Source organism: Epinephelus moara, chromosome 16 (assembly GCF_006386435.1).
Source record: "Epinephelus moara isolate mb chromosome 16, YSFRI_EMoa_1.0, whole genome shotgun sequence".
Taxonomy (NCBI): Eukaryota; Metazoa; Chordata; class Actinopteri; order Perciformes; family Serranidae; genus Epinephelus; species Epinephelus moara.
Window position 1 is genome coordinate 9,522,253 of NC_065521.1, and position 25,122 is coordinate 9,547,374.

Genomic DNA, 25,122 nt, shown 5'->3' on the forward strand with positions numbered 1-25,122 from the left:
GAGTTTGACAGCTATCATGCTCAGTGCATCCTCTGGGTGGAGGCAGGCAGGCAGCAGGGGGGGAGGCGTGGGCGGTTCAGCCCCCAGGGCCACAACAGCAGCTCAGCAATAACAAACCAGAGACAGCTCCCGGCTCTTCGGCTATAATCCTTAATCAACAGTCAGGATTAGAAACCGAGTTCTCTCTGAAACTGCAGTGATGGAGAGAGGGGAGGGAGGGAGGGTCATGAGAAGATAAAGATGAGAATGAAATGAATGAGATCAGAAAAAAACAGAGAGAGGTAGGAGTTTAAAAATTGGTAAAGGATAATAGAAGATAAAACAAATCCCAGCATGAGGGATAAAGAGAAAGAATTGGTGTTTAGCAGCTGCTCACAGCTGCAGATGACCTGACGTTGCCTGTGTGGGTGAAGGCACAATGAGCCCTCTGACATGCAGGCCTCGCTTTGTGGTTCTCTATATTCAAACTTTATGGGAAATGAGTTCCTCATTTACCAGGTTGAAGATCCACAGATAGTTTAATTATTACACAAGAAATTACTGTACATGTGGCTGATGGACTACATACAAATCCATTGACAGCTGTGTTTTATCCGACCCAATAGCTGGAATTTGGGGGCATATTCCACCCTGGAAAGGCAGTCATGTCTGTAAAAAAAACAACTGCATTTCATGGCAATATCCCAGCAGGAAAAGCAATAATGTCTCGGTGAAAACAGCATTTCATGCCACTATCCTGGCAAGAAACGCAGCCACGTCTCAATAAAAAGGAGCACTTTTTTGCATCTATCCCAGCAGGAAACACAACAATGTCAACCGCTTTTTGTGGCACTATCTCGGCAGGAATTGCAGGTTAAAACACACTTTCCCCTCTGAAAAACAGCAACAGGTCGCTACAAAACATCCATGTTTGGTGCCTAAAAAGCTGATGGAAACACAGCCATAACTTGATTAAAACACACTGTTTTTGTAGTTTGTTGGTCTCAAGTGGTCTGCAGCTTGGCAGGTGTCTCGCCTAGGACAAAGTCAGCTCAAATATTATGTCACTTTAGAAACACTGATATAATATGTATGTACTGTATTTGTGATTTGCATAAATTTTCAATGCTAATATTTTCCTCTGGCGACTGGGTTGGTTTTACCCCTACGTGATTTGCACATATTCTCCGACCTGCTCAGTCTGTCACGCTTTATCAAAACAACAACAGACAAGACTTGAGAGACAACTGATCAAACATTGGTTAGACCAGGTCTCTCTGGGTGGAGCACTGCCCACTCCTGTCTGACACTCAGTGTTATATTCCACTCTTTAAACGCAGTTCAAGCGTGACTTTTTCCCCCTCATTACCTGCATCTTGGTACTGTTTTATATAATTGTAAATCATTACCTAGGTCTTTGGTCTTGTTATAGTTCCTTCTTGTATGAGTGATTTTTCATGTGTTTAAAAAAAACAACACAAAAGTAAAAACCTAGTGACTAAGTGATCACTATTTACATTAAAGCTCCAGTAGGCAACATTGTTTTGGTATAATTGAGTAAAAATTTTATAATATCCTCTAAGCATAATGTAAATCAAGTGGTCTGAGACAAACAATAGGTTTCTGCACCTCACCATGGCTCTGTGTTCAGCCTCTAAAGAATCAGTATCGTACCGATGTGCATCAACCAATCAAAGGTCAGCTCAGACCACTGCGTTCCTATTGGCTGTTCTACTGCATATGGGTGTTCCCGTGCCGCCGGCAGAAGGGGAGAGCAAGCGGCAATGGTGAACAATGCACCAGGTAAAATAGCTATTCCAGCATTGGCTACAACTGCCTGCACGGCTAAACAACCCAAAAAAAGGAAGACAGAACTCGGTTCCCCAGAGCCCCGGAGGGAGGGGAAGGGTGAGATGGGGCCGGGCCCGGCCGGAGGGCGCGAGGGTCGGCCGTGGGAGCGTAGCCGAGGGCTCTCCGCCGAGAGAGAGAGGCGAGCCTCGGGAGTATGTGCGGGGCCGCGAGGGAGGGATGGGGCGGGCTGCTGTGCGGTGAGGGAGAGCCGAGGCTCCCAGAGAGGGAGAAACAGAACCAATACAATAGATAAAATACTCGCATGCTTGTCTGGTAGGAGGGGCTCAGGGCGGAGACGAACGAAACCTAACTCAGATGAGACTCAAAAATCAACTGTTTTCAGGCTTTCTCAGCTTTAAGTCAAGATTTTACCGAAATTTTCCCATTTCTGTTTTCTTTATCCAATCCTATGGAAAATACGTTAGCTGCCAGCGGAGGGGTGGGCTCATGTAACTTAGACTTGAGTCAGACTCAGGTCAGAAATTTGATGTCTTAAGACTTGACTTGGTCAAAACAGACTTAACTTACATTTGCTACTTAACTTGGAATGACTTGATATCTTCCCCAAACCCAAAGTTAAAAAGGACTGAAAGTCTACAGGTATGTGTGCAGCTCCGTGAGGTGGTACTTACAGGCACACCAGTGCTTTTTGCTAAATGCTAACATCAGCTTGTTAATATGCTCACAACGACAATGCCAACAATTGCTGATTTTTAGTATGATGTGGCATCTACAGCATTTGCAAGTAGAGAGTAAGTGTCACACACTCTGGCTCCATATGCGCTTCTCTTTTACTCAGATGAAGTCTCAGCCCTCAGGCCTTCTTTTAGATCAGCAATCTTGTTGAAGGCCTGAGGCCTAATGGCCAAATGTCATCTGAATAAAAGAGAAACGCATATGCTGCCAGGGTGTGTGACTCTTGTTTTTCACTCTCAAGTGCCCTGCCAGTGATTAGCACCTCACTACAGCCAAAGATGCGCATTACTTTTCTGTATTAAGTATTATGTTTACCATCTTCAACATCATATTTTGGCATGTTTAGCATTTTGACCTGATGGTGCAAGATGGGTGCCATGCTATTGATCTGACAGCTCATTCTGAAGCTCCGTTAGTCTGAAAAAGATCCCAGACATCCCAAAATCCAATTCCTCCAACAACTTGTTATCCCAAAAAACAAAAGGCCATTGCTCCAAAGTCCAGTTTCTCCAAAAATACATACTCACCACAACTGGTTTAAGTGTCCCAGTGGTGTTTGAGCTAGTGTTAGAGCTGCCAATCCCAGGTGTTTTTACCAACCCATTACAACATTTCCCAGCTTCGTTTAAGCCACTGAACCTGGGTGTTTTTCACTGACCTGTCCCTGCTTTTACAGTGACTTTTGTACCACCAAACATGGGTGATTGATGCCAAAACATGTTCTTTTCCTAACCAGAACCAGTGTGTATTTTCGGAGAGACAGGACTTTGGGACAATTTGTGATTGCTTCTGGAATAACAGGCTGTTGGAGAAACAGGCTTTCAGTCCAATGGGACATTTTTTGGACACACAGGGCTTCAGAATTTTGGGCGGTGGGAACAATGGGCAGTCCCCACTAGATGAAAGATTACTAGATTCATCATGAGGGGAACATCAGTGTCTCTTAAAAGTTTCATGGCAATGCAACCAGTAGTTGCTGAGATACTGTATTTCAGTCTGGACCAAAGTAGTGGATTAGCTTACTAACAAACCGACATTGCTCCTCCTAGTAAAAAGACTTGCAGCTCCACTTTGACTTTAACGCCAGTGACTTGCAAATTAGCTTTTTTCCACCCATATGATCACCCAACCAAATTTAATCGGAACAAACACAACAAATCTACGACATCCTGAATAGGGTTGATGATGTACTCTGTTATTGTTAGATTGAAGCTTTACCTAAAAATTCCGTCCTAGTGTAATGTGATCTGTTCATAGAATATTTTTTACGGGATGCTGACCACTGAGCTGATTTCCTGTAACAGTAAAGTTGCATCACACCACACCACTATATGAAGAACCTTTGAAGGTTGGCGCTGGTTTCTACATCGCTGATTATAACACCGCAACTGCTTTGCGTAATGTGCTAAAAAAGTCACACAATGTTACTTCTATTTCCCAGAACACTTATGATTATTCACAAGGGTTAGTCACCATACAGTGTCTGTACAAGAGGTCTGCTAAGCGTGTTATGGTATGAAGTATAAGAGCTGAACATTTAAGAACAGAAATTTATTTCAGCATTTTAAGTAGTGTATTCAGATAACAGTTTCTAGGAGTATACATTGTTTCATTCTAAAACCACAATATCTTTTAAGACCACACAATAACATAGCATTTAACTTGATGGATTAACATTACTGTAACAGACAAAGCACAATAGTAAACTTACAGCAGCACAGTGAAATCACACTTTAATTAACAGAGAGAGGTGAATGGCAGGAAATGACAGAGAGAGCTATTTTGTCCACTGACCTTTCACAAAGTATGATACTTAATGGACTCTAATGGCATTAGAGAGACATAATAGACACAGTAGAAATCAATATAACAGCATTAGGACTGCACAGGTTTTCACACACAAGATAATAAAAAGTGCACACTTTTGAAAAAATAATCTCATATTAAGGGTAAGTATTGGCTCATGCTGCCTATTGATTACCATCTCCACTTTGAAAATGTTTTATATATTTACACAAAATAGACACACTGACTTTGCAGGGCGTATCACAAAAGTATAGGTTGGCTCCGTCACTGCGCTTTTATCTCCTCCATCCACCCGCCTAACCACAGGCTGTAACAGCTGTAAACGGAAAGTTAATACTTGCAAAATGTGTGAATTCTGAAAATAAAAAAGAGGAAGAGGAACATGTTTCTGTGTTCTTTCTTTTCTTGTTCTTTTTTTGTTGTTCACTTAAGATGGGTTGAGATGAAGAGAGGTAAAGTGATAAAATATCCCGGCAGTGACAGAAGTGCCAGCAAAGTAAAATAATTATAAACATCTTACATTAAATCATAATAGTGTGTGATGAATGTTGGAGAAGAGAATGGAGGTTTTAGGTTTGTCTTGGTTGGCAGTAAGACCCCAAAAAAAAAAAAAAAAAATTATGCAATTTTGATTTAAAACAGTATAGTGCATTTTAATTAGAAATGTATGAGTAAAGGTTAAAAGTTAGTTTATTACCTTGACATTTTTCAGTATTTCAGAAAAGGGGACGGATAGTGCTGTTAACTGTGGAGGGATGACACTAGTGGTGATGATGGTAGTACTGGGGTGGCTGTGGCTAGGGAGGTAGAGCTGTCGTCTAATTATTGATGGTTCAATCCGTGGCCCCTGCAGCCTACATGTCTAACTGTCCTTGGGCAAGATACTGAGCCCCCAAATTGTGAAAATGTGTGTTCAACTTTGACCTGATGACCTTTCATGGTAGCCTCAGCCACCAGTGTGTAAATGTGTGTTTGAATTCGTGAATGGGGCTGGTGTTGAACAGCGCTTTGAGCGGTTGCCAGGACTGTAAAAACTCCATGTAAATTCAGTTAATTCTACTGCAATAGTTGTGGTGATCAATTGACAAATCAACAGCTCAGAGGAGACTGAACAGAAGTAATTTAAATTTCTCAACTTTCTACAGGAAGACTTTCAGTTACTGCACCCGTCTTCAGTTGGTCATATTCTGGGTGGCTGTTTGAGTTGTGCCTTGTGACAGTGAGCTGGTAAGTGTAAGAAAATGTGTGACTTTCCAAGGTGGTGTTGTCTCAGTTATCCAACAAACCGCTATAAGCTGCTAAACAGAATGCTAATGTGCAAAATACTTAAAATTAAAATTGTGGTGCAAGAGGCAGCTGAGCTGGCTGCGAGTGGTGGAGATAAACATAACAGGACCGCCTTTTCACACCTAACTTGGCGAATTAAGGGTTTATTTGGACCAAACCAGAGTTGGTGATGGTTGGAACAGTGGACTGACTAACTAAAGGGCTAACAAGACTAATCAAGACTGTTTTGTTGAGTTTTATTTTGTTTCTGTTGAGTTTGAATGAAGAGTGTTTTACTGTGACTAAACGAAGCAGTTAAGCCTAGCATAGTTCAGTGAAAGAGAAAAACTTGAATTCAAAAAGTGTGCGACCGTATTTCACTGTTTAAAAGAGAAAATAGATAAAGATAAAAAAATATTTTTTGCATTTGACATTCTTTTGTGTATTTATTATGCTGGAAAATTTGAGAGAGCTTGTAATTTGCCGGTTGCGGGGGTGGGCCATAGCGCCGCACACAAATACACACTACTGTTTGACTGTTGTGATTCACTTTTGTCTGTCTGATCAGCGTCATCTACAGCCACAGCAAGCAGCCAGCCATTTAGTTTAAACGCTTCCTGCTCAACAACAAACAGCAGATAGAAAAAATTAGCCTCTTGCTAACTCCAGGGGTATTTTTCTCAAGAGCTGCTGGAGACTCCAAATGAACACTAATGTTGCTCTGTGTCTGTTAGATGTGTAGATAGGCATCTGTTTGCTTTTGCCACCTGTGTTAACTTTGACAGCTATTTTGGATTATGTCTTTAAGCTTGAGATGAAAATACTGATTAGTTTTAGTCACATTTTAGTCAATTCTATCCTTATTAGTTTTAGTTGATGACATTTTAGTCAACTTTAAGTCATTATGTTTTCTATATGTTTTTTTGTGTCTTTAAACTGATCCAGTTAAGGCTAATTCATGTATCAGAAATTAGAATCAAGGTGACAGGTTGTATAAAAATTTCATTTGGACAATTTTTTTCTTCAACTACAAATAATTTCTACACACTTACAAAAAGCTTGGACTGACTAGAGTTCAACAGATGTGAAGTCCAGCAGCTGGTAGCTGCTTGCTCCACTGCCATTCAGCTGCTAACAAGCGGAGCTAGCTGCTAACAGCCACCACTGTAAATAACAAACTCAACAAATCCATTCAGCAGCTCCACCATCCACAGTCAGACACACACATCTGATTATTTATTAATTAATTAATTATAGCTCACAGCTTGAACCAACGGCTGATGCTTCTGTAGTGGGAGTATATTTGCTGGCTAGCGAAACATCCTGCCGCTGACTATTTACTGGAGTTTACCAGCCTGTCACTCATGTGGCAAAGGTAATTGCAAGCATGGCCGTTCTCGGCTTTCAATGTCCGATAGTCCACCACTAACATTTCTGTCATGTCTTGTCTCGTCAATAAAAATGAAACATAGATTTCATCTTAGTTTTTATTATCAAGATCTATTTTTAGCTCGTCGTTGTCTCGTCTTTGTCGTAAAAAATTTTCGGCAACAAAATTAACACTGTTTGCCACAGCAACTTTATAAGGTGATAATACATCATTGTTCCTTTCACACCTTGATTATGCTGCCCCAAGAGGCCAAAACCAAGGTTTAGGGCTATTTTAAAAAAGTTTTACAAATTCCTGGGGAATCCACCCCTTATATAAAAGACTGCCTTGAAGCCAGGATAAAGCACTGTATTGATGAAAACTTCATATCGGTTGTGTTCTATTACGGTGGCTGAGGCGTCTCAAATGTACTGCATCAAAAACGCTTTGCAAAGTTCAAAAATGCAAGCAAATGTATGGAAATCCCAAATGCAATAGCCACAACGGAAGTGAGTGTCAACGTATATTGATAATGAAACAGGCTACCTATTTTTGCCATTTTGGACAATTATTGCATTAATATTATTCTATTAATTGTAGCTTATTAGGAAGCTAGCTATGCAATAGCCTACAGTTAGCAGGATGTTACTTAACTAACTTTAGTCAGTCAGATGAATGTAACCTAAGCGGTACCCCAAAGCTGTATGAAGACAGCAAGAGTAAGGCTGCTATATGACAACACTAAGTCGCTCAACACTTCACACTAAATCACTCAACACTCAAGTGTCTCTTGACAGAAATCAGTCATGTGTTGTTTTCAATTAATGCTTTAGCAAAAGGTTTTGAATTTCTACAGAAATTACAGAGCCAGATATTTCCCTGAGGAGAAGGTGCAGAGCAAAGAGAAAGAGCTAAAAGGAGAGTGAATATTGGACTTCCATTCATCAGGTGGCCAGAAACAAACAATTCCAAATGAATGCAAATTAATGAAAGTTGCTCCATGTCTGCTGGTTTAAATACTCCAATGTTTGCCAATTCATTATCAACTTCATAAGGTACATGTAGGCTAAGTGTTGTATTTACAGGTTGATGTACTGCTCCCAGGTGGCCATAACTATCAGTTGATGCATGTTTGAGTGAGATCACCAAGTCAATGTGATGTCATGCTCTTTAGCAAGGGCTCTTCTCCTCAGCTCTCACTGTGATCTTGATCTTCCTCTCCTGCTGGACATCTGTAAGGGGAAAAAAGAAGATTGTTCCAAACAGTGAGGGAGAAGAAGCAGCCAGCAAAAGTGAAATTTTTATGATGGCTACTTTTGTACAGGTTCAAATAGACTTAAAAGGAAGAAAGTAGATGGGCAATAATTAAGACCACATCAATTGAGCAGAAGTCAAAGTTGAAATGGAATAATTTTACCCTTCAAAGTTCATCTCACATACAGGATTTTGGCCAAGCAGTGCTCAGATGGTTTAAACCATCGAAAAGAATAGTTTCAAATTTGGGGAAATCAGCCTTTCTTTGCTTTCTTGACCATTGTTAGATGACAAGATCAATACCAATCTATTTACACTAAGTATAAATGCTGTATTTATGTCAAGGGCTAAGGTTTCATGTCAGCACTGGGGTGACATATTAAATAGGGGGGTTCTGGGGGTCCTTCATTCTGTTTTGTTTTTTTTTGCACCGATTTATGGTGAAACTGTCTTTATGTAAAGGAGAATGACAATGACAATACAAAATATAAAATTATGATGAAATATAATGCAGTAAGCTTCTCGGGCATTCTGTGTTACTGTTATTTAGTACATTTATTACTTTTATTCTTTGTCACTTTTCCAGCACACATGTTGACATGATTTACTCTTTTGTCATCTTTTGAGTCTTTTGGTTGGGGAAGTAATGTGCATGTGGCACCTATTCACATCAATGACCCACTGATTCAAATAAATTTATTTATACACCCCTGGATATGTGTTGCAGCAAGATTTCTGCTAACGTTCAAAACTTTTTGCACATTCAAAACATGTCTCACACCATGCTCTCTGAGAGGTCAAGAATAGAGTTGTAATATTTTGAGAGAAAGTTGTAATATGACAAGAATACATTTGTAATCCAATGAGAATAAAGCCATTGTATTTCCTTGAGTCCTATAGTCTACTGTAAATTATGTTATTTCTTTGCTGATGATTCCTTAACTTTCTATTTTGACATAGTTTTCACCTAGCCTATATACTATGACTTTTGGTTTTGAAGTCCTACCCCAAAGTTTTCAGTGGCACCATCTGCACCCCTATGAAACATTTCAGGGGGCGCCAATGGAGATGGGACTCATATTCGCAAATAAGATCTGTTAACTGATTGTGTACCATTGACTAGACACTGACAGACAGGTGATTACATTTATTTTTTTTACAATCAAAATTATCATTATAGACAATTCACTACTCTGTTGTGGGATGTGTCTCTACCGTCCCAACTAAATCCTACATCTTTGGTTCATGTTCTTTGGGTTGGATGGTAGAGATGTGACTTGTGAGCGTTTACATCATTACGATGGTTGTATGATCACAGAGTTGGTTGTGTGGATTAAAATACTGTGCATTCACAATAAAACACCTGATCAATTAAATCTGAGTTTAATTACACTGAAGGACAGAATTTGGCTGATGTGTGGCTTCTATGCATGGTTCTGAGGCACCTCTGTGGATGATATTTGAAGGCTGTTGAACTATCCCTTAAATATTGTAAGTGTGTCCACAGAACCAGAAATTAAATGAATATGGACCACAAGTGCGTAAAACTTTGATTGATGAAGCTTTAAAAATGTGATTGGACTTGAAGTCCACACCCAAGAGGGAAAAAAAGAAAGGAAGAAGTAAATAAAGACACGCAAGGACTTGAAAAGTGAACTTATGCCTACTGTCTGTTTCTGAGTCTCTGTCAGTTTCCGTCTCCACTGATGCTCGCTTCCTCTTGTGGCCCTGGTTGCTTTCTTGTCCTGACGCACTGTCCTCATCGTCCTGGTCATCTGAGCTGCCTCCTTGCTCAACTGCTGGTGATGTCGACTGTGATGAGGCAGATGAAGCACAAAGGTTCACAAAAGAAAGACACCTTTATTTCAAGTAAAATCAAACTAGAAACAATATTTTCATGTGGACATTTTGATTCTAAATAAAAAAAAAGAAAGTCTCGACTGTGTCTGCTTTGTTGGCTTAATTGACCTTACTTTGGCATTTGATGATAAAGATTCTTGCATAGCCGGATTCAGAGTCTCCAGCACCACTACTGCTACAGAAACATGACACCATGTATTATTCATCTATGCACAGTAAATATATGGATGAACACACAGAGACCCTTTTGAATCTAAGCGCTTCACCTGGACGTAATGATATGGTGAGGACAGGCACTTTCTTCCCATTGCTTTGGTCCGTCTTTTCATTCACCTCCTCTTCCTGCTCCTGCTCATTCATTACCTGCTGTAATAAGACCATCATACCCTGAGTCTTGTTTGTCCCCTCTTTACCATCACCCCAATGTCTTTAAATCTTACTGCTAAGTAAAAGTACCTTGTGGTTAAGGTCACTGGTAGACTCTTCCTCTTGTTTGACTGGTGGGGTAGAAGACGGAGGGGCGACAGGAGAGGGTGATGATACTGGTCCGTATGCAGATAGATTTGTCTTCTCATCCTTGTCAGGGCTCCTCTGTGCATTCTCTCCACGTTGTAATGCTAGGGGTGAATCATTTCTTCGCATTTGGCTGGATTTGGATTTTCCTCGATCCGATAGGTCCAGAGGCCCCTCATACACCTCTTTAAGCCCTTCTCCTGAGACCCTCTCAGTCTTGGGTGGTGGGATTTCCTTTTTCTCCTGAGGCTTCATTTGACTCTCCACCTGCTCTGACAGATTTCGCAACCTAAACACCACTGTTGGCTCCTTGGCAGGGGGCTGAGGGGTGCTCTGCTTGTGCCAGGGAGAACCAAAAACCTGCCTTCTGGAGCTGGCATGCTGGCTAGATGGGATTAGGTTGGGAAAGCGCAGCAGGTTTGGTTTGGGAGAAGGTTGCACTACCAGGCCTGTCCCTGAAGCAGCCGCAGTCACCCAGTCGGGGGACTCAGATAAGGGCCATGGAAGAGTAACATGGCTCGTGACTGGTTGAGGACGGCAAGGGACAGGAGCATGGAGCACATGTCTGCTGGGGTTCACTTCTCCACTGGTTGAGGAAGAGGAGTTCCTGAGAAGGAGAGTTTGAGGAGGGATGGAGGATCGCTGGTCCAGTCCTTCAATGCTCTGAGCTCTAAGTTATGAGAAACAAATCAGGCAGATAGGGAGAGGTTAAAATATCCATGCAGGTTACTGGGCCATGTGTTGGCAGTTATGCATTACTTAGTAACAGTTAGACTCACAAGTCAGTCTTTAGACGCTTTGCTTAACTAAAGACTGATGACTTTCTCCCTGATTTTCTGTTTAGATGGGCGGATACAATTTCAGAGTTTAAAAAAACTCCCTACATTGCAGAACCAATAGTAAATCTGCAGGGTGGTCCTTTGGTGGCTCGCTGAACTCTTGTGCTTGTAAACATAGACACAGCCGTGCTTGCAGAAAACGCCGTCAAAGTTAGTGGATGTTTGTCGCGTTTGCGGCGACACATTCTCGCCAACTAAAAGAAACAAACATAATCTTTTACAAGGCCATGACTCATCCGTCCGGCCGGACTATAGAGGGAATCGCCTTGTTGTTTACAAATACTTCCGGGTAGAAAACCAGCAGAGCTTTTAGCTATATATATAGCCTATATATCACATTTTTCACATCACTGTATCACCGTTTGGACTAATCCGATGTTTGTAAAGTCTATAAACACAATGATTGAACAAACATTACTATTTCTGTGTGCACGTTTAGCTGGGCTAACCGTTAGCTGTTAGCCCTGTTAGCCGTTAGCAGTGTCTGTAATAGGTAATAACTCATTAAACGGTCCGTGAAAAAAATATCTTTTCCAGCGGATATCTTAGTTACAACATGATTGAGCTAGCAAAGCAGTTTTGTGTTGCTATGTGTGGTATTTATTCAGTTTTGGGAAATCACGATGTCTAGAAAGCATCAGTGGCTGCAGCTGACAGGGACAGCTAACAGCAGCAGCAAAGCTAACATCAGGACGTCATCTGTTAAAAGCCTCCCGTTGTCGGATACGACATGAAACTACTCCAGTTAGCTCAATCATGTTGTAACTAAGACATCCGTTGGAAAAAATATTTTCTTCACGGATGAGCACACGTTTGATAAAACGGAGTTAAATCTCTCGGCATCCATTTTCAAGCTCTCTGTGTGTTTGTCTCCTTGCGGACGAGAAAAGGAGGAGCGCATATTTCCGAGAAGGCGTGTCCTTTTCAAAAATGCAAGAGGTGTTGCTTTGTTGCCGCCGTTTTCGACGGTGTGTTTAACACACTTTAGAAAGGAGTGTCCCCAGACTATCAGAAGGCGGAGATCTCTGATTGTCTGGTGGCGAGACTAAGTAACAGTAATACAATTACTTTTTTTCTGTAACAAGTAATTTCAGGGAATACTTCCTAATGTTAGTTTTAGAGGTAGTGAGCAACAACCCAAGTTGTCAAATACTATGGCTTTGTCACATGGACGTCAGCATCAGACAAGGATGCACAGAGGCATCCTTCACTACTGTATGATACACACAGAGTGGCGGCAGTTTATTACGCTGCCGCCAACTACCAGAATATAAAGAGCGAGATATTCCGTATAGGGTGGGTGGGAGAGGTGGTTGATGGGTCAAACAATCTTCAGATTTTTACCCAGGAGCATTTTGTTTCCCATGTGAATTCTATTTTTTTTTCTACACCTAACCACATGCTTTTTGTTGCCTAAACCTAACCTAGGACTTTTGTTGCCTTAACCTAAGGAGGTAAACCTAAAAAGTAAAAAAAAAAAAGAAAAAGAAAAAAAGAATGTATGCATCTAATAAGCACAAACTGTACATTTCCTGTGAAAATCAAAGTGCCTTTTATAAAGGCACAGTGCACGTAACAAGCGTAAATTGACACATCCTCCCTGAATGTCCAAAACAGATGCAGGAGGGTACCTGGCGTGTCATATTTAGATGTGTAGGTCTGCCGACAAAGTGGCAGTGTTTGACGAAATAGAATGAGAATATGTTGGTCTCACCTCCTCTCTCCAGCACGGGTTACACTATGTTCTGTCTTCCAGGCCAGAGGCTTGTATGACTCCTGTGAAAGTGAAGAAGGGCAGAAAAGCAAATGAAATGATCACACTATCCATTATCACATACATTAAATTATTAGTTTGACAATCTGAAAATAAACAGATGCTCTCTTTCTGAATGAGAAGATTGATACCACTCTTATCTGTGTACGCTAAATGTGAAGCTAAAGCCGGGAGACAGATAGTTTAGTTTATCATAAAGACCTGAAACAGGAAACAAAGCTAGCCTGGTTCTCTCTGAATGAACTTTTATTGTCTTTACACTTCTTGAGAACTGAACGAAAATTAGATATTACTTGTTCATTGGTGAGTTTTAGAAGTGCCAGTAAGTCGATGGTTGTTGTAGAGAGACAGGCTAGCTGTTTCCCTTAAGAGACTTTCATGTTTTGTTTTGCAAAATAACATACGTCAGTAAATACCCCACTCGTGAATTCTGAAGCTGTCATATGTCTTACAAAAGGTGATTGCTAAACCTGTGGCTAAATGAGACTACAGAGCATCATCATGTTGAACAGGACTTTACAGCCTTGTTGTGGTAGGAATGTTAGTTCATACTACAATGCTGTAGTTCGTTTATAGCCTAATGTTATCTTTTTACTTATGGCAATTGCATTTAGGCTTTAAAAATTATGAAAGAGGTGTGTAAAAATGTGTAAGTATCATAATCATCTGTTTGCCACAGAGCTGATTTTCTGCAATAATCCAAAATCCAATGGAAAAATGATCCCATAGTCTATTTAAAAAGGGAACCTGGGCGATGCCAACTTCTGCATCAGCCTACAGAAACACGTAATCCCTGGAGATCTCTATTTCAGGAAAACTATGTATGGTAGTTAATCATTTTTTGACCCTGTTTAAATTGTGCCTTTAGTTACACATAGGCCTATGATGTTTGCCGATTTAAAGAATAATTTTGCAAGTCAAGAATGTTGCAGTTTGTTCTAAAATTGTTGAAGCATAAGACTGTGAAAATATATAATTAGGGAGACTACACAAGTTGCGTTACTGATGTCATAGCTTTTTCTCTTGCTGAAGCATGTGTTTCATACCAGTATTCTCACAAGAGAAGCAGGTCTTGGTCATTTTTTTGCGTCATTGCTGATAAAAGGTCAAGAGATGCTGGACACATATCAGTTAAGATAATGTTACATTTGTGCTATGAATATAGCTATGTTACTGAGCTGGCTAGCTTGCTGGTGTTGGTGAGGTATATTGTGCGAGGCGAGAGATGTAGTTCACACAAAACTGAATGGTACTACAACAAACCTATGACAACTTTCTTGACTAGCAAGATTATCTTTAAAATTAACAAACAAATTCATGGCACAAAATCGAACAGGATCTACAAAACATTTTACTCTTGCCACTGGCTACTGTACATGCAGTATTTTTTAAAACAGGGTCCTGGGGTACACTGCAGGGGAAGGGACTTTGCCCTTTCTATTAGAGTGGTGTTGATGGTATTATCTTATTCTCAGAGACAAAGCAAATATTAGTATTTTCCAGAATGATCAATTTCTTTGACATGCTGCAGGAAAAACTCTTAAAAACTGAAAAAAAATTTAGTGGTTATGCTTCTGAGAGTGAGCTGATTTAGAAACTTACAAAGTGGCTCCGGTTCATCACTCTCAGTTGTCTGTGTTCAGTGTCTGTTTGATCAGAAACACAAACAAGAACTTATGTAAAAAACGAGAGCATAATAATCAACACACAAACGAGCAAAAACGTTTCCTCCTCCTGACTTCATCCTCACCTTCGGGTCTTGGCTCTGCCTCAGTTTTTACTGCAACATTGCCATCTGCTGGATGGTTAGTGGCCCTGCTGGTTGTTGAAGTGATGAGGGCCACAGGTCCAGAAGGGGGTGAAAGGTCAGGGGAGCTGTTTGCTTTGACCTCTGTGGTGCTGCTGCTATTGGAGGAGAGGTCACTGTGACCTCTGCTACACACACACACACACACACACACACACACACACGAGAAATTGCTTTCAGGCAGATCGGTCATACATGCAAAACGTTTTGATATATGTAATATCAAACTATTTGCCATACAAACAAAAAATAAATAGTGGTCACATGTTTGCTGCACTGGCTATAACGGCCTCATCTTAAAACTTTATAATCAAACACCATATACTCACTCAATTGCTGCTCTTAAATTTCTGAGCTCATCTCTGAGTTTCTTGTTTTCCTTTTTCAGGTTGTTCATCTCTCCAGCTACAACACAGACCACAAGTCATGATCAGAACACTGAACACCAAAGTTATAAGGGACTCTATCTGAAATTCAGAATGTATGAGTTTTCTGCACACGTCTCTCAACATGTACCCTTTTTTGACAGTCACGGGCTGGCTTGACTTGACTTGGCTTGGTTTGGTTTGGGCCATCAGCCCAGGATGGCAGGGATTTGCATTTCCGATACAACAGGGCCATCTTCTTAAAGGTGTGTCTTTAACTGATGATGGCTTGTCTTGAGTGATGACGTTTAAAAGCAGTGGGCTGATCCACAGTTAAAGCCCCCTGTTATTTTTGATGCTTTTTGAGCTGTGTGCAGAGTTGCAGTAAGAGCCTGTTGTCTGCAGCTCTTCATCTACTTCACTGTGGCTGTCTCTGCTTTTACTCTTCATCCCTGCAGTATTATTAGACCTGTCTTTATTGAAGAAAAGCTGCCAACAAAGTTAACTCAGTAATAAACACATTTCTTTGCCTATGGATCCTTCACAATAAATGTCCCCTCTTATTTTGTTGTGTAAAAACTTTTATTGTGAAACAACAAAATAAGGAAATGTCGAGTTATCGAGCAGCAACCTCACACAGCATCTAATACGGCTGATAGTGAACATAAAACAGTAAAATAAAGCAGATATATACAGTAAAATCTGGACGCAGGAGAGAAACTAAGCTTAAAAACGCCCTCCTCCCTGGTCTCCTGCAGACAGATAGGTGAGTTGATCCTTGCAACACACATGGCTTGTTTGAGGGGGATAGGTGGGGGTCATTGGGGGTTGGCTGGGGTTGGTGAGACTTCACTGCTACCCACTATAGGGTGGGCTGCCAGGCTTTTGGACCTACTCCAGAAAAGGTCCATCTCTGGTGCAGCTCGGCGTGGCACGGCGCATCTAAACTGCTAATGGAAATGCAGTTCAGTACGGCATGGCTTGACTCAGTGGAGCTAAAAGTGTGCCCAGTGATGCCCATGCCCATGGAGCTGGCGGCTAGCAGCTAGTGGTGCTAACTCCATAAACAATGGTAAAATTGTGACAGTGCTGCCAGAGCAAACAGTGTTAACCAGGGGGTGACCGGAGGATGGGTGCTACACTTGCGGGACGAGGACATCCCGATATCAGCAGCAACTACTGTATGAGCATTGTGCACAGTGGATGATGAGCGATAAGCTAGCCAGTCGAATACACACGTGTACTAACATGAATGTGTGGCTGCAAACAAACCACAGAGAAGCTCATATTACAACACACATAGAGAGGTATCTTCTCTGCTCAGGACGCCATTCATCTACTATATCTTTACATAGTAAATTGTGGTTTGCTGCTATATTATTTCTCTGAACCTTTAATATTTTTACTGGAAAGGAATGGCATGGATGGGAGGTTGAATGAAAACTGTACCAAATGCCAGAAGGTGAAGCAAAAGATAGGAAATGAAGGAAACAATTTTTTTTTAGTTGTGATACAGGACTGATAGGAATGGTGACACAAGAGACAAGTGATGGATGACAAATGGATGTAAGGTTGGACCACTGATGTGAAAGACAGACATAAACAGAATACCTAGTAGAGAGATGTGCTGGAGGCTCTGCATCTGCGAAGCTTCAAATTCCTGTTGTCTTCTCTTGGCTACTTCCTGAGTTACTGTACATCTGTCACACAGCCCCGCTCTCAGCCTACACAAGCAGCAGAAAAACACAACGTCAGAAACACATCTGACTGATTTGAAAACACTCTATACTACTCACAATCCTAATGTTCCTCATCCTAAATTAAACACACACATTTAATGACACATTAAGGTGTGACTATGTAACTTTTGGAAGAAGAGAAAACACATTCTTTTTAAATTTATAAACATTAAATTGCTTAAAAACGCCATGTGTAATACCTGCCTTCGTGTTCCAAACCAACAGGGGGCAGCATTTCACCCAAAGGCCAGCTACTAACTAACAGCAGGGCAAGAATAGGCAAAAGTTGCCCAAGCTACTGAAACTCTGACAGCTGGTCAAAATAACATGCTTTTTTTAAAATAATCTTTAAGTGTGGCAGTTCCAGCAAGACTACTAGCAAGAAAGCAGCCACATCAAAAATAAATATTAACGCCATTTGGAATGTTTTTCGGTACAACTTGTGTTGTCATTAGTTGCACTGTCTGTGCTGCGTGTGTCTTTTGGCTTTTCGACAGATTTGGGATGTTGGACTATGTATTATCTGGCTCTGGATATATTTTGGCTTTGACCAACGCCTGGATAGAGACGTCAGTGAAGATCACGGACTTGAATGAGTGACGAATGATAAGCCTGCAAGCTATCTTAGCCTAACTAGCTTAGCTTAACTGTGTACCAGCCTGAGGGGACTGACCTCACCACATTACTATTGTATATTTCAGACCTTGGATTGCCTGATTGTCCGATTGTCCGAAATAGAAGAGAATGTCAAGTGACATAAAAAGATTGCTCAACTATGTTGGGAGGGATCACAGGTATCTCAAAACAAGGAAAACTATACTGGACTTGACTTGGTCCTCTCATGTTGGACTGAGGGTAGGCTGGATGCTACAGTGACTTGCTATCGCCTCTCAAAGGTACAAGTGGCATTACAAGTCAGGACAAGCTGGCTGGTTAGCAAGCTGATTTCAGTGGATATCTCTGCAACACAATGGACTCTTTTGGGGCCAACGTCACAATGATGTCATTTTATTACCTGAAGGCAAAACATGACTCGCTGCCACAGGGCTGTAGGCTACATAGGAGTGTTAAAATGTCGTCTTGTTGTCTTATTGGTTGCCAGAATAGAAGGAGTCGTGGCTCAGAGCTTAAATTTTATCGCATACCAGCCACCACAGCCCGTCAACAAATTGAAGACAACTATGGTTAAATGCAATAAGAGGAAAGGACTGGTGGAGGCGATCATCAAAAATGCTTGCATGTGCAGCGCACACATCATGTCAGGTTAGGGGAAAAGTATTTACTGTTGTTGGGATGAATACCAGCTGGGTTATCATGTCCACCTATCAGACATTGGGGAGGTATTAAGAGGAATATTGATTTTCTCTGTAACCCTTACTCCAAGAGTGCGGTGCTCTGGATAACCAAATGGTATATTTCAACAGTGCTCTGAAAGTATGAAAAAGGTCCAGTTTGTGCCGAATGCACCACTCGCATCATCTTCCTCCATTGGCTAAAACAAGCCAACAGAACTTGCTAGCTAGTGCTAACTAATTATTGTGGAGAATTGTTCTTTCTCCAGCTGAGCCCAGCCCATCAAAACGTCATACTGTTTACCAACAGTAAAAGGGTCTATACGTAGAGGTCTTTAACATAGTGTCAAAATTATTACTTCTTCACATTCCCATGTTAGTTTGATTTTTGTTTAGAATGTTAACATTCTAGCCATATTTTACACAGTGCACCTTTAATTGACTGACTTTAAGCCACAGCCCTACGGGGTCCGATTTGACCAGCAGTTTGTGGTGGCTAACGTTAGCTAACTTTAAAAAGATGTTGCTGTGTTGCTGACATTACTGTGTTGGCAGATTCGTCTACTTGTGCTACCGTTCCACTATGTTTTAGAGGTCATTATCCAATTTTAAGTTTATTTGCAGTAACACATTTCAAAGTTCAATACACTCAGGGGTTTTGCATTTATTTGGTCTAGTATTATCACTAGTTTATGGTAATATAAACTGTATGTATACACACTCATATGCTCACACAAACAAACATGTTGTAATCCAAATACAGAACAAAAGCTTAATGTAACCTCAGTACCTGTTTTCCAGTGTCTTGATGTTCTCGGTGAGTAGTCGCTGCTGTTCTTTCATCTGCTGGTTTTTGGTGAACAGTTCCTCCATTCGCTTTGTATCACTGTGTACATGCATGCATACACACACACACACACACACACGCACACAAACACACACAAATTACTGTCAAAATGTAATGCCAATCACATAACATGTCTGTCTCTCTACAATCAGTGAGATACAGAATAATATGTCTCCTCTGGAACATTCATTAAAGAACAGGCAGGCAGGCAATACTTCCAAAGGCTGCTTCACATATATTCTATTTCCTTTTAGTTTTATGGTTGTTGCTGCATTTCCATATCAGCTTTCAATATTTCCCTCCTTTTTTCCAGTGGCAGGTAATCGGATCATTTACATACGTAAAAGTATCAAGAGCACAGTATAAAATTGTAACTACATTCAAAAGGAAATGATAGACAATATAGCCAACATCAAGTAGGTCATTATTACCAGAAATGTTCTGCTCCAGTTTGTGGTTCGGGTACGGGTCATTGACGAATATGTACTGTATGTTTGCCAGAGGGTGGAGCAGTTTGGTACTCATAATGGCCGGGTTGGTGCAGGCTTTAAAAAAACTCTGACCCTCAAACTACTAGTTTGTATGTTGAGTATTGTAAATAAAAAACTGACAAAAAACAAACTGCCGTTTTGTGTGATGCCCCCCAAAACCCCCCCAAAAACGCTATGACCCTGGGGGAGCTCCATAGTGACCCCGCTTGATAAAAGACTCCATGTAGGATACACCTCCTCTCTCATCCAGGTGCATTTAAGGGATTGGAAGATCCTTCATGATGGTGGAGGGAAAACAATTTCCGGGTCACAGGAGGCGATAGGAAGCAAGGAAGCATAAATTAGCATAATGAAGAAGACCCTGTGTCTGCTGTGGAAACCTTCAGGTTTCTTTGATCCACCATCTCCCAGGACCTTAAGTGGATCCCTCCCACTGACACCACCAGGTAAAAGGCCCAGCAGAGGACAAACTTCCTGCACCAGCTCAGTATCTTTCCCAGCACTCTTTGCACTCTTTTTGGAACGGCGGTTTGGCGCGGTGCCTGCAGTGATGTGGGTGCTGTGCCAGACCATGGTGGTGAAGAGAGAGCTGAGCCATAAGGCAAAGCTTTCGATTTACTTGGTCTATCTATGTCCCAGCTTTCACCTATAGTAATGAGCTCTGGGTAATGACCGGAAGAATAAGGTTGTGGATACAAGCTGCTGAAATGAGTTTCCCCTGAAGGGTAGCTGGGCTCAGCCTTAGAGATAGGGTAAGGAGCTTGGACATATGGAGGGAGCTTGGAGTAAAGCTGCTGCTCCTTTGTGTCGTCAGGGGTCAGTTGAGGTGGTTTGGATGCCTCCTGGGCGCCTCTCATTAGAGGTGTTCCGGGCATGTCCAACCGGTAGGAGGCCCCAGGGCAGACCTAGAACACGTCTGGCCTGGGATCACCTCGGGACGCCCTAGGAGGAGCTAGAAAGTGTTGGTGGGGAGAGGGGTGTCTGGCATCTTGACCCACAATTTGTACGCATAGACAAGGACTGTTCATCTTATTAAGTAAATTAATCAGGTTGAGTCAGAGTAAAGGTCTTATGTATTCGATTTAGTGGCATCTAGCCATCTAACCTGAAACTTACACCGTGTGCAAAGTGTGTAGAACTATGGTGGCTGATAAGAAAATGTGACTGGTCCTGTCTAGAGCTACTGTAGACATAACATGATGGACTAGAGGACCCGCTCTGTATGTAGATATAAACGGCTTATTCTAAGGTATCAAAAACATAACAATTCTTATTTCCAGGTGATTATACACCTATGAAAACATAGGTATGGATATTACATAAAATCTCTGCCAATAGATGCCCCTAAATCCTGCACTCATTCCACTTCCTTTTACAGTATTTGAAATGGACTCAAAGACTTTCTTGTTTTAACTCCCAGTTGTATCTAGAATCTAAATTAACACCTTTCCTTTGGCAGTAGTTTGTTCACTAGTTCCAAGGAGAAATGTAACAAAGATTTTGTGACTCAGTAACAGACTGAATGACTTGTTGCAACATGAGCTCCCTTCCAAGCTAAACATGACATGGACGAACACAGGGCCAGGTGCAGTGCCAGCATGACAGTCTGCGTGGTCCACAAAGACAAAAGCTCCCACAGTGGCTGAACTTGTGTATAGCTAAACTTGATTATCTTGTCAGCGTTGTCTAAACATGATCATGTAGAGACCTCAGTGAGGGGGAGAGTCACTCACCAGCCCTTCTTGTTGGACAGCTCTTGGATTTTCACCTGCCACCCTGGAAAAACAAAATACATCTGGTTATAATTTGTGCAAATGATATGAGATATCTCTTCTACTACAGCAGCATCACAACTTTTCTCTTTTTTTCACCCTTGTTGCCAATGGCTGCTTTTGTTGTGATTTCCAGTCGTGACAACGTCGCAACAGCTGGTATTGTGTTCACTTTGTGAGTCTGTGCGTATGTCATTATGGCAAAATGTGGTCCTGGTACCACCTATTGAAACAGGAACTACCAAATAAGTCATTTTGGTTATTTTACCAGGTGTATGTCTGTCTTTCTGTCTGTGGATAGATTTTGTCAATAATGCCACAACCACGCAAGATGCAGTCATGAAACCTTACAGGTGTGTTGTTGAGATCAAAATGAAGGCCGAGTTCAAAAACGGGCATGGTCTGAGCAAGAGGGTCGAAAGTAGGGGGGTAGGATGTAGGGAAGGGGCCACTGGTCCCCCCACTTTACACCCCTGGTGCACATTTGTTTTAAACAGCATGCACTGTATCGTGTTTGGAGTGATTCTATCGCAAGATGGTCTCCAGTTTCCACTTACCCTCCAACTCTCGCTCGTGGACCTCCCTCAGTTTGAGGAGTAGGCTGTTGAAGCACTCCATTGGGGATCTCCTTTGACCTTGAGTCTGACTGTACAACAAAAGAGACATACAAAATGTTTTCCATACTTTTAATGAATTTAATGGGATTATATTGCATGCTTTTAAACTGAAATTCCTTTTGGATGTATGAGACTAAATATTATGACCCTTCACACACCCTAAATCCACCAGTTTAATGAAGTATTAACACTTCAAACTGCTAATAGAGTGAAAACATTGTAAATCAGGTACAGTTATCAAGGGCTCAGGCGTTGTAGCCTGAGGACTGTGTTGTGTTAAGGACGTACAGCCCTGCACACTTTGCTGGCGCTGCACTTTCATGAGCCGTTCCTGTTACACAAATGTGGGAGAAAATTTGGTTGTTATATTGAGGGTGATTGAAACTAGTTAGACTGGTCCTGTAAGGTCTGGGACTTAACACTGCAGTTTGTGTTTCAAGTACATGAAACACAGCTTTTACAGTTTGTGTTTGTGTATATGTGTAGATGTGCACCACATGGTGACAGTGTAACACTTTTCGCAAAGATTATTACATAATAAGATAATTTGTTGATTGAAAGTCTCAATGCAAACAGGTGACCTTTTTTGCCTGCAAACTGAAATCCTTACTGAAATCCACTACTCAGTTGTGTTTACTCAGTCATTCACTCATTAATTCAACAAATGAACATGATCACATATTAGCCCAAATACATGTATTATATACTATTTAGCATGTTGATCAGTGTGGATCAGGCTCTCTCGACATGTCAGGATACGTCAGGAAAGTGGCTGTTTGGATCACCTCAGCAGAGCAAGAAAAGACCTGTCTGCCTTTATGTGCCCGCTCTGCTGTCTCTAGATCATTACTCACACGCACACACACACTCACACACACAAAACACACACTAGTAACTTAAGTGTTTTCCTGACTTTTCCTCTACTGTCAACAGAAAGTCAGAGTTTTTACTGATAAAATGAGACACACATTTGTACAGATATTCATGGTTCCAAGATAATGAATCTCGTGCCAACATTAAATTGCCATTTAAGGTCTTGAGTAAAATGTCTTAAGAACTATTGTATGGATTGCCATGGAATTTAGTACAGATATTCATGGTCCCCAGATGATGAATCCTAGTAACTTAAGATTTCCCTGACCTTTCCTCCAGCATCACCAGAAAGTCAAAGTTTTTACTTATGAAGTGAAGTATATCAGTATCTACAAGATGAATTTGCACAAACCTAACACACATTCATGGTTCCCAGAGGATGAATCCCACTAACTCTGGTGCTTACAAACAATTAGCATTTACGGTTTTGAGTGAAATGTTTGGACAACTAATTTTTTTTTGGACTTGGTTCACATATTCATGCTCCCTACAAGATGGCCTATATTCATGGTCCCCAGAGGATGAATCCTAATGACTAAGTGATTTCTTAACGTTTTCTGTAATGTCACCAGAAAGTCAAAATTTTAACTTAGGAGGTGAAGTATATCAACATCTATGAGAAAGATTTGCACAAACCTTTGTACAGACTTTCATGGTTCCCAGAGGAGGAATCCTACTACCTCTAGTGCCAACATGAAATAGACATTTATGGTTTACGGTATCCTAACATCTCATTTAGCACCATAATCAGGTCAAAATATAATTTGTCTGGCACACTGACTTATCACCAAATACCTTTAAAATGAATGACATTCCCATCAACATCAGCTGTACTTTGTGTTCAGTAGCATGCTGCTACTATTAGCATGCTAATACAGTAAACTAAGAGGGTGAACATGGTAAACATGCGTACCTGCACACGCACATACACATACATATGCACACCAGCATTACCACATTATGAGGTAAAAAGCAGTCCTGGATGCTACACACCCACAGAGACACAGACTGTGTAGATAACCTGGCTGTATAATCTCACGGCTGCAGCTTAATGTAAGCCTTTCTCAAACACCTCCCATCCACTGGGAGGTTTGTTGTTTGATCGAAACCAAGCTTGAATTGTGAGAGAAAGTTTTGTTGTTCAGACTTCATTCACTGCTCTCACACAATATCAGCTGATGCTGTTCAAACCAAGAAATGATGCAGTCAGGGTCTAAAAAATGTCATTGAAGGCTATTGTCTGAGCTGCTTTGCTTTCAAAACACCCGTTGCTTCTCATTGTCAGCTCATGTGATTAATAATGTGACTGGAATGACTGCCAGTAGAGAGCGACGCTGAGTGAACTTGTCACTCATTTATTTTAGCTGACAACCACAGAAAAATGTGTACTGAGAGAATATAGCTTTTATGCAAATAACGATAAATGAGGAACGACAGTCTGTTACATTTGTGTATGAGCTCCACCCTACACACACACACACACACACACACACACACGCGCGTGCGCACACACTCTCTCTCTCTCTCTCTCTCTCTCTCTCTCTCTCACACACACACACACACACACACACGCACGCTTATAATGACATATCTTGCCTCTAATGCCCTCACTATGATCCCCGACTATATGTAAAACTGCACATTGTGTTTGCTTAATTAATTCTTTATCTTATTATTGACAAGGAGCTTTATTTTCATTTATTTAGACATCATTCTATTTATATTTGAATACATTTTAAAACCACATGGTATGAAGAAACTGTGGTAAACTGACCTTAAGATACCAACACCAACCCACACACATACACTCTATAGTGACCACGAAAGGCCTGATAAGGCCATGATCATTTCCTGTATGTCTGCTCAGTTCATGCCCTGACTCCCAGCTGCACATACCTGTACCTACTCTACCCACCTGTTAGCCAATCTATTCTGGCCCTAGGGCAACAGCTCAGAACTTAATCAAAGGTAACTCACCTCATACAGCAGAGGACTCCTTCAGTTGTTCCCTCGTTCAGACTTCAGAGATGGACGGAGTGATACAGAGGCAGAAGGAGAGAATGCATGATAATGAAGAGAAAGAGAGGAGAATAAGGCTAGGGAGAACGCCCC

The 25,122-nt window shown here is 41.3% G+C and overlaps 1 protein-coding gene across 7 annotated transcripts; it reads right to left on the reverse strand.

The window, feature by feature from the left end:
- Nucleotides 1-4,062: 4,062 nt before the first annotated feature.
- Nucleotides 4,063-25,122, reverse strand: rbbp8l (retinoblastoma binding protein 8-like). 7 transcript variants are annotated; one of them, XM_050065929.1, is made up of 14 exons: nt 24,988-25,122; nt 22,078-22,166; nt 21,482-21,524; nt 19,201-19,296; nt 16,991-17,103; nt 15,344-15,419; nt 14,958-15,139; nt 14,810-14,853; nt 13,148-13,209; nt 10,538-11,264; nt 10,348-10,447; nt 10,195-10,256; nt 9,889-10,033; nt 4,063-8,199 (listed from the first exon to the last, which is right to left on the reverse strand). In XM_050065929.1, exons 1-14 carry the CDS (start codon nt 24,990-24,992, stop codon nt 8,138-8,140), a joined length of 1,806 nt encoding a protein of 601 aa, XP_049921886.1. In that variant the 5' UTR covers nt 24,993-25,122; the 3' UTR covers nt 4,063-8,137. The 7 variants fall into 7 exon arrangements, with proteins under 7 accessions (XP_049921886.1, XP_049921885.1, XP_049921884.1 ...); XM_050065928.1 differs by having other exon boundaries at nt 10,195-10,253; nt 14,958-15,142; XM_050065927.1 differs by having other exon boundaries at nt 14,958-15,142.

Coding starts and splice junctions, on each gene's coding strand:
- rbbp8l (XM_050065927.1), bottom strand. Junction 19,297..21,481: donor CTGTCCAACAAGAAGGGCTG/GTGAGTGACTCT, acceptor GCATGTACACAG/TGATACAAAGCGAATGGAGG. Junction 13,210..14,809: donor TGATGAACCGGAGCCACTTT/GTAAGTTTCTAA, acceptor TCACTTTCACAG/GAGTCATACAAGCCTCTGGC.